This window comes from Kryptolebias marmoratus, linkage group LG1, assembly GCF_001649575.2.
Source record: "Kryptolebias marmoratus isolate JLee-2015 linkage group LG1, ASM164957v2, whole genome shotgun sequence".
Taxonomy (NCBI): domain Eukaryota; kingdom Metazoa; phylum Chordata; class Actinopteri; order Cyprinodontiformes; family Rivulidae; genus Kryptolebias; species Kryptolebias marmoratus.
Window position 1 is genome coordinate 32269216 of NC_051430.1, and position 10419 is coordinate 32279634.

The 10419-nt window shown below is 39.0% G+C and overlaps 1 protein-coding gene across 1 annotated transcript in view; it reads left to right on the forward strand.

The window, feature by feature from the left end:
- Window positions 1-10419, forward strand: part of nlgn4xa (neuroligin 4 X-linked a) — a 71419-nt gene that overhangs the window by 51805 nt on the left and 9195 nt on the right. The window contains exon 5 of the mRNA XM_017426342.2: window positions 6893-7682. Coding sequence (XP_017281831.1) covers window positions 6893-7682 — 790 coding nt within the window. The remainder of the gene's footprint in view (window positions 1-6892; window positions 7683-10419) is intronic.

The window sequence follows — 10419 nt, forward strand, 5'->3', positions numbered from 1 at the left end:
CCCCCAATCAGTCCTACTCTAGAGCCGAGCATCACTCGGAGGGGGAAAGCCCAAACGAACAATGTTGTGGACATACTGACGGACGTGACCCAACTGAAGCTTAATGGCAACTCGTATGATATGTGTGGGACACTGCAGGTGAAATTTCAAATGATTTCCATTTGTTTTGAGATTTCCTCAAAAGAAACAATGATTGTTACAATGTCAGTTGTTTTTTTTTAAATTATTTTACTGGATGCTTGCAGACTTAAGGACTTTTATTCTTATAGAGAAACCCAGTTCCATTCGGTAAGACTCATGGAGAATTATCAGATTTGTTTTTACCTTTTTCAATTTACCATAGACCTACAGTATATTGGCTCTCTAATGGATTTCGTACTCAAACAAGCTGATATTGCAAGATACACTTTCTGACAAAAAAAATTTTAGGCACCCACATAAAGGGGTGAAAATGAAAGAAAACTGGTGTGTTAAAAAGTCACATGACTGTTATGCAATGATTACAATATTAGATGAAATTGAAGTTGTCAGTAATGGTGGACTGCTGGTCCCATGTCAGTAGAGTATGGTACCCCCTCAAGCTTGGATAAATGCGCCGAGTTGTTGTGTACAATCATATCCTCTCCTGTAGCAAGTCATCCCACAGCTGTTAGAGCTGGCCCTTGAGATCCAGCAGACCAGTACATGTTTGATTGGGGAAAGATTGGGGAACCTGGCTAGTCCCAAGAGGATCTCAAGGTTATGTCTTTCTTGATAAAGGACAAGGCTATTTAATGCATCTATGAAGCATCTTCTGTGTCTGGTTACCGTCACTCATTGTTTTTAATTGACTGTTAGATGCTCTGGCAACTGCCTGATAACACTATCTCAGTACTTGTGAAACTGAATAATTTACATACCCACCACTGGTGTCCATGTGAACCCAATGAAATCCAAATCAGACCATTACCTTTGGAGGCTTACCTTTTTTTCCGTGGCTTTAATTACCTTCAGTTGTACAGGAATTAATAATCTAAATGCATGTTTGTTTGTTTGACTTGTGATCTTATTTTTCTGTCTATACTGAAGTATAAATTCATGCTGCTACAATGTTATGAACAATTAATTTTCAAGAGAAAAGTTAAATACACTTCCACTAGATAAATACTTTGATGAAGATCAGGGCTTTTGTCCTTTACGTGAAGGGATGAAACCAACTTGAGATTTAAATGTCAATAAGGGATGAATTCAAAGCCTCTGAGTGTCAGACGTCTAACTATGTCACCTTGGTAGGTCAAGGATGGCTTTATGACGGCCTGCACAGAATCCACCCTCCTGGGCAGAAAGATGATATGTCAGTGAGGAGTCACAGTTTCTGAAGCTGTCATGCCAAAGCTAATTGGTTGCCTCTGTAACCTCTGAAATGGCCTAAAGGAGTAGTCTGTGTAACAGTGGGTGCGGAAGAAATAGGCAAAATATCACTTCAAAGATCAACCAAATGTTTCCCCCCATAATATGGTCAATGGTAGGAAAGAACTGAAGTTTAGATCTTCATTTTTCAATGCTAGTACAGTTTGTTTCTTATCATTGTGTTTATTACACAAAGTCAGTTCCATTAATTAAACACTTATTCATCTGTAACCAACTAGTGTAACTTACGAATAGATAAGTTGAGAAACTTAGATTTCAATGTTGAAGCTACAGTTAGTCTATCTTTCTAAGTTCAAAAAGGAGGATAATAAGCACAACAACCATATTATCAAGAATGAACAGATTATTTAATACAACTTGAAACAGAATGTCACTGTACAGTTTTTTTTTCTCTCTTTTCTTTTTTTTTTCCCAACATAAAGTGTCCACCTTTTTTATATCAGGCAGTGTATTTCCTTCGGTTCAGATTCCTTATAGTTCAGTTCGTCCTTTAGAAGTTTTGTTTTCTTTTGTTCAGTAATTTAAGTCAGTCAGTCAAGTCTTTGTAAAATGGCCATGTGTTTCTTTGGATCCAAAAAAAAATCTTATCTTATCCAGTGCAAAGTAGGCAGCGGTTCCAGCAGTCCCAGGTCTTGGGTTGAAACCTGGAGTTCAGCAATCCAATCCAGGCCTGCGATGCTATGCAGCTGGACAGTCTTCAAAGTTGAATGGGGTTCTAAAAAAACCAACCAGAGAAAAATCACAGTAAAAATGTGTTTTACTGCCAGGGATCAGGTCACGGATCTTCTTTTCTCTTAACCGTTACCAGAATTAATCAAGAATTTATCTTATAGCATGCAGAAATTCGCACAACGTGCTACAGCCAGCTACGGTTTTCTTCTTCTTCTAATAATTTTTCTGCTGTCTAAACCAGAGTGTAACTCACAAGCCACCTGCTGGCGGTTTCTGGTATGACAAGAAAACTCAAAATGAAAATATAAACTGAATTTCTGGGAACATTTAATAACAAAACAAAATCCTACAGAAATAAAATACTACTAACAGTATCACACATATACATGTGGGTTACACTCAGGTTTTAGAAGGTGTCACTAACTGGGATTAAAGGAGGAGACTCTTACTTTCCAGAAGTTTGAAGATAAATGTTGAAGGAGGTAGATGTATCCACTGGTGGGAGGGGGGACAAGCAGGAGTACGGTCCATAATCTCTTTGTCTTTGATAGATGAGGCGATCGTTGGAGGGTGGACAGGCAGGTGAGCTCACGACAGGGAATCCAGGGAGCAGCAACCAGCAGGCTTTGAACGGGAACCTGGAGGAGATGGTGAAGGATCGGAACAGGAATGGACCTTCAGCAGAAGTTGGTCTGAGGAGGTATCGGGAGAGCACAGGAGGTGAGTACAAGAAACAGAACTAGAAAGAACAGGCTTGACTTGGAAAACATGAAAAACGGGATGAATGCAGAGGTGAAAAGGAAGTTTGAGGCGGATGGTGGTAGGACTGATAACTGATTCAATGGTGAAAGGACTCAGAAACCTAGGTGACAGCTTTTTGTTGTATCCTTTTAGAGAAAAGCTCCTGGATGAGACCCAAACCTGCTGGCCCACGCAGTAGGAGGGAGCAGGGATGTATCTTCAGTCAGCTAATCTTTCATTTTGGGTAGAAGTGCGATTGAGGGCAGCTCTGGTTTGGTTTCAAAAATGATGAGTTTCTGAGATGGTTCTTCTCATTTTTTCAAGCCAACATCAGTGAAAATATATTCATAAAATGTGTTGGGGGTTTTTTGTAGAAATTTTAAAATAAAAATAAAAAGTTTTTTGGTAATTCTGAATATTGAAGAAACCACTCGGGTGTTTTTGGCTTTTTCTGTGACCACCCTGGAAGTGTGATGTCCACTGAGCCGCAGAGGTTCAGCAGTTCATCAGTGAGTGGATGAATACCAGTACAATATAGTTCAGTTCTTTGGAATTAATTGTTCGAACCAGCCATAAAATACCACTGGAGTTTAATTTTTTGGCTTCCTCAGATTTGAAACCATTAGCTCCAATGTGGAAATTAGAATTCGGGTTTGGATCACTTCAAGGGGAATCTATCAGGATTCTAAGTTTTGCCAGAAGGAGTGAGACCAGAAACAGGTAAGTATATTGGTAAGTAATTTATTAATAATAAGTGCAGTGACAGGACTGAACCTGGAAGAGAGAGAGAGAGAGTTCAGGTTCGTTAATTCAGGTAGGCCTTGTGATGGTGGCAGTCCTAATGCTATGCTAGTTAGCTTACAGTTGGTGAGGGAAGTCAACGCCTTGGCCAGCTTCCGTGGTGCAGGTGAGTATTTACAGGTGCTCTTTGTGGGTCCAGTCGTCCAGGTAAGTAGGTTTGCTCGTGGGTCCAATTCCAGATTTCCCAGATGGTGGTAACTTGCCGTATGCAGGCCAGACAGGTCTCAGTCTGTTTAATCAGCACATCTTGTCTGTGTAAGGGAAGCATACGTCTGTACAAGGACAAGAGAGTTGAGAAGCTGCCAGGAAGAAACCCATTTTAACTCTATAGTAGGAGAGAGGTGCTTCTTCTGAGTTCTGACCCGAGTGTCTCATGGACTTTGGTGTGTAAGACTACAACTCTGCTTCCTGGACTGGACCCTGGGTTGTCAATAATTTGGATGACTAACAAAATCAGACAAATTCCTAGAAAGAAGAGCATCCCAAAGTGGGATGGATGACATCTCTCTGCATCTGACCAGGTTTTTCCCCAAAATACATTCCAATTATCTATTTTCTTCTCCTTTCTGGGTTGCGGGTAGCTGGTCCCTATCTTCAGCCATTACTGTGCAAGAGGCAGGGGACACTATGAACAGGTTGCAAGTCCATCACAGGCCCACATAGAGACAAATGAGACAAACGCTCTCACGCTCTCACTCATAGAGAGTTAACAATTAACCTAACATGCATGTTTTTGGTCTGAGGGAGAAAACTGGAGTAAACCCATGTGAGCACAGGGAGAACAAGTAAATTCCACTCAGAAAGGCGCAAGGTCAGGAAGCAATCTTGTGACAACAGCTCTGTGCCACCCCATCATCTAAACCAGGTGCAGGCATATGTGATATTGCATTGATGGTAAAAAAAAATGTAACTAGTTATGCAGTCCTTGTAAATATTTCTAGATATTTTGCCATTTTTACAGACAAATGAACATACACACAAACATGGGTAAAAATGATTTTTTTTTTGTTCTGTGGTGGAGGAAAAAAAAACAACTAAAGCTGGAATGGTTTATTTATATGTTCAGCTGTATGAGTGTATTACTCACACCTGTGGTCAGGACATAAAGCCAAAAGATCTAAAAGAAGTCCTAAACTTCGACAGGATGGCAGTTGTTGACGCTCCTGGAAACAGAAGAGGTTGAACTATTGTTTTTCTGTTTGTAGTTATATCTTCATGAAACAAACACATAAACACAAAGAATACACAGTAAAAAAAAGGGAATCTTCCCTACTACTGTACTAGTTTTATATTACAGGTCTGTTGACTTCATTTTAAAGGCAATAAAAGAAACAAGACTTTTTACGACAGAACCAAAAGCAACAAGTCTCTTTCAGACTTTGCATCATGTAGCTGCAGGAGCTGAAATGGTTTATTTTACATTTAGATAAGTCTTTTTGTTCTGAAGAGACAGCGATTACAGCTGAGGCAGTAAACAAACACCCCGTTTCCTGCCAAGAATCTTTTATTCTGACCAGAATACATCACCACAAAATTCTACATTCACACTATTGTTTTCTGGTTTATATTTTTTTCCATGTTTTTTTTTGTACTGTACTTAATTGAGTACATTTTCCACTATTTCAGCCATTCAGGTATTAAAATTTTCAACTTGTTCAAGACATTATGGTCATAATTTTTATAACATTTACAATGTCTAAAATATTTAACTTTAATTATACATCTTCTTTTTCATTGAAATTATTAGATAATGTCTCAAGTCCATGGCAATCTTTGCTCTTTGAAATCTACTTTAGCATACATGCTTTATTTTTTAAGGTTATTTGTTTAGAACATTTTATGCTTATGGCCACATCAGTCTGAGCTTCTCTGATCTTGAAAGCATAGAAATTACAGGAAGTTTAACAGCACAGCAGCACTGTGTAACTTTTTCCCAATCAACATCTGAAAATCTTTAAATTTTCCAGGAGATCAGCCCCATGTAAACAGGGCTTTAGGCTACATTTACATGTGACTGATCTACTGAAAACATTGAAGATTTTCTGATGTTGATTGGGAAAAATTCTTATACAATATCGTGTGCCTGTTAAATTCACTGTAGTTTTCATGCCAGGCGAGCTGGAGGTAATGCCAGTCTTTTGTGCTTGTTATATCGAACATGGTGAATACATACCTTCAGTCGGGTTGGGTTGCTGATAGACATTGAAAAGAATGAGTTGTACAAACAGCACTCACTATTTGCTCTTGTTACTGTTGTACATTAGCTTGTGTAGGCAGAAAAAACTATTCTCTGCAGCCGTCTGTAGTTTGCATGCACCGTTTTCTACCGACTGAGCGTTCACAAAAACTTCCACTCTGAGACGTGGATTCATAAAGTTCTGCTTTCAGAAAATCTGATTGCTTTTGTAGTGTACACAAACTGCAGAAACACAACAGAAATGTTCCAGTTTCACTTAAAAACAACATCATGTATACAGGGCCCCAGAGAAGCACTTTCTGTTTTAGTATAAAAGGTTTCATATGACAATCAAACAGTCAGTGTGCCTAAAAAAATAAATAAAAATAAAACTAATACTGAGCTTAAATCAATAAAAGTTTAAAAACATGTAGATAAAGTTTCTCTGTCTTTCTGTATGGTTGGATTTGAAGTGAGGATCTGATGCTACACATCAGACTCAGAATGGCTGAATGAAGCTAAAGTGGTCTTGTGGGAAATGTCTACTTTGTCCTCAAAACATACTTTTCATGTTGGCCTGGTTGAGTCACTGCTCTGTGTGATTATAAATAGAATCACAACCACAAAAATACTCAAAGCTCTAATATTCCTTCTGTATTGTGGCCTATTTGCTGATTGGCAGCCTGTAAAACTAAAGTAACAACAATCCAGCTGGAGGAAAATTTTATAAATGTTCATGTTCATTTAGGGCTTTTGACACTATGACTTTTTAAACACCATGATATACATTGAAACCACTTAACACCTAAGTGTGATTTCAGATTTTCTTTTCTGGAGCTGTAATGAGGCAGTAAACTTCTGCAAACCAAACAGCCTTAAAACTTGTAATTTTGTTTTCTCTTTCATTTGGAAGACAGAATGGTTACCTTGTTGTTTACTTTTTTTCTGGCTAATGTGATATCAAAACTTTATCTGGATTAAATTAATTGTGAAAGGTTAAGTAAAAAAAAAAAATTAAAAATACTAACATTTGATCCTGTTCTGTCTTTAGGCTTTGATGTATTTCACTACTAATACAAGTTCTAATCTCAGATCTGTTCCAGAAAGCCATCATCCAGAGTGGGACAGCGCTGTCCAGCTGGGCTGTCAATTACCAGCCTGCGAAGTACACCCGATCTCTGGCTGAGAAGGTGGGCTGCAACATCCTGGACACCATTGATCTAGTGGAGTGCCTGCAGAAAAAAAACTACAAGGAGCTGATTGAGCAGTACATTACGCCTGCAAAATACCACATCGCCTTTGGTCCGGTGATCGATGGTGATGTTATCCCTGATGACCCCCAGATTCTCATGGAACAAGGGGAGTTCCTGAACTACGACATTATGTTGGGGGTCAATCAGGGGGAGGGATTTAAATTTGTAGACGGGATTGTGGACAGTGAGGATGGAGTGTCTGCTAACGATTTTGACTTTGCTGTGTCTGACTTTGTGGACCACCTCTATGGCTATCCAGAGGGTAAGGACACTCTGCGCGAGACTATCAAATTTATGTACACTGACTGGGCAGACAAGGAGAACCCAGAGACGCGAAGGAAGACTCTGGTGGCTCTCTTCACTGACCACCAGTGGGTGGCTCCTGCTGTGGCCACGGCGGACCTCCATGCCCAGTATGGCTCGCCCACCTACTTCTATGCCTTTTACCACCACTGTCAGAGCGACATGAAGCCTAGTTGGGCTGATTCTTCCCACGGTGATGAGGTACCATATGTGTTTGGGATACCTATGATTGGCCCCACAGATCTTTTCAACTGCAACTTTTCAAAGAATGATGTTATGCTGAGTGCGGTCGTCATGACCTATTGGACTAATTTTGCCAAAACAGGGTAAGTGTTTTTCCACTGCTGGGCTCTACTCTGATTTTTTTAGCTGTGTTTTTGATTTATTGCACATATTTTCAAGAGTGAGAAAACTGTTAATGTGCATATTATCACACAATTTCTTTTTACATACAGTGGTGTGGGAAAGTGTTTGCCTCCCTCCTAATTCCTTATTCTTTTGGATGTTTGTCACACTTAAATGTTTCAGATCATCAAACAAATTTAAATATTAGACAGAGATAACACAAGTAAAGACAAAATGCCATTTTTAAACAAATGTCTTTATTATGAAGGGGGAAAAAATCCAAACCTACATGGCCCTGTGTGAAAAAGTGATTGCCCTCTAAATCTAATAACTGTGTGGGCCAACCTTAGTAGCAACAACTGCAATCTAGTGTTTGCCATAACTGCCAGTGAGTCTTAAAACTTCGCCCCACAAATCCCCTCAATTTAGCATTTATTGACTAAAATGCTAAAAACAAGTTTTCGGTCAGAGAAAAGGGTCCCTGGAATGTTTTGTGGAAGTATTTCATTAAATGACATTCATGCAATGTCAATATTTTGAGATTTGATTTTTGTGCACCTTTCAAAAAACACAATAAATTGTTCAATGGCTCTGCCAATGTGATGGATTCGATGAAGGGATTTGTTATTGTTTTTTTTGAATCATGGCTTCATTTTGCACACCTTCAGATTAGTCATGGGGTGTTTTATATAGCCCAGTCATACTAAAAATTCACTTTACAGGGAATAAATAAAATGTTGATCTGTGTGATAGGCTGCAGCTTTAACTCCACCACTTCGATTCAGTTTGACGCCTGATCAGTGGGGAATTGACCTCCTTGCAGACACTTTGGAAAGACTTTTTTCAGCATACTTCCAATAAAGCTGAAAGCAAATTCATCCCTGTGAATGTAGCTGTTTGTCAGCAAGTCTCCACTCTCAGTGCACAGACTGCCACTGAGAATCAAACAAAATTGTGGATAATTGGATGGATTTCTAAATGTTGTAAAAGTTATTTTATTTCATTATATATTTCTTTCATTTCCCTCGAGTGTGTTTGCTTATTTGTTTTTGATCAAAAGGAAACTTATAGAAGTAATCATTGGATGTACATCTCCAACTGATTAACTTTAGGAGTCAACCCAATTGAAAATGGCCTCTACAACCAACTGATTATTTAAAACACTATAATGGCTCTAACTCTGTCATTTTTACAGATATAGAGCTAAAATTTGATGTGGTAGAAGCTGAGTGTCATCCGCAATACATTGTCTAAACTCTAAAACATTGCTCAAGATCTTGGTTTAAACTTTAGCATTAACTGTCACACCCCTGTTTATCTGTTAGTAAAATATGGGTGTCTCAAATTCTTCTCACTGATACAGGTGTCCTGAACAGGTCTCAAATCTTTCTTGGTGTTGCTACAGGTATCTCAGGGATTAAAGTTCTTTGTCACCATGATGGTTTTCCATCATTTGGAACGTGGCCAGGACTGATTTCTTTCATCTGTAAAAATGAGAAGGAAAAAATAGAAAAGTTTCATTCTTTTTAGTTGTTGTTGTCGTTCTGATACATGGGTTAAACTGACTACTTTCAACAAATAAAGCAAACCAGAGCAAAAGTTTTAGCCAATCAGAGCAGAGCAGGACAGGTTGTACTTTCTGATGCGTGATGCACCCAAATGGAAGAAATTTCTAAATTACCTTTTATGTCCAGAATTTTATGAAAAGGACATTTTTAATCAACTTCAGACCTTTTTAGAATACTCATGGTGTTTGTGAAGATTTTCAGTCTGGTTTTAAATCCAGCCATAGCACTGAGAAGGCCTTTTTAATACTTAAGGCTTCTCAGTTGTTTTGGTGTTTAAGATTATTCTTTTGCCTTTCATACAGTTTATCACAATATTCTTTTATCAAGACTTGAACATGCTGGTTTCAAAGGCTCAGTTCTATCGTGGTTTAAATCTTGTTTGTCTGACAGGTCTTTTTCCATATTTATGGTAGAATACTTCCTTAGCACCTGTTTGTTGCAGTGTGTCTCAATCCATTTTGGATCCTATTCCATTTTCTTAATATATGCTGCCTTTTGGTTCAATGTTCAGAAAGTAATTTTTTACCAGCCACTATTTTTTGTTGTGACAAAAAGTTATTTCAAATGATGATGATGATGATGATGATGATGATGATGGAGGTGGGTTGAAGCAGTTGTGGTGCCCTACAAGCTGAACAACACCTCTTTCTGGACACTGCATGGAAATACCTAGATTTTATTTTTTATTTAAACCAATAAAAGATGTATATCTGTACATAAAAAACCCTAACCCTGAACCCTAAACCCTACCCCTAAACCCTAACCCTAACCTAATCTTAACCCTAAACCCTACCCCTAAACCCCACCCCTAAACCCTAAACCCCACCCCTGAACCCTCTAACCCTAGCCCTAATCCTACCCCTAACCCTAAACCCTACCCCTAAACCCTAACCCTAAATCCTACCCCTAAACCCTAATCCTGCCCCTAACCCTAAACCCTAACCCAACCCCTAACCCTAATCCCACCCCTAACCGTAACCCTAAACCCTAACCCTACCCCTAATCCTAACCCTAAACCCTTAACCCTACCCCTAACCCTAAACCCCACCCCTAAACCCTAACCTTAAACCCTAAACCCTACCCCTAAACCCTAAACCCACCCCTAACCCTACCCCTAATCCTACCCCTCATCCTACCCCTAACCCTAAAC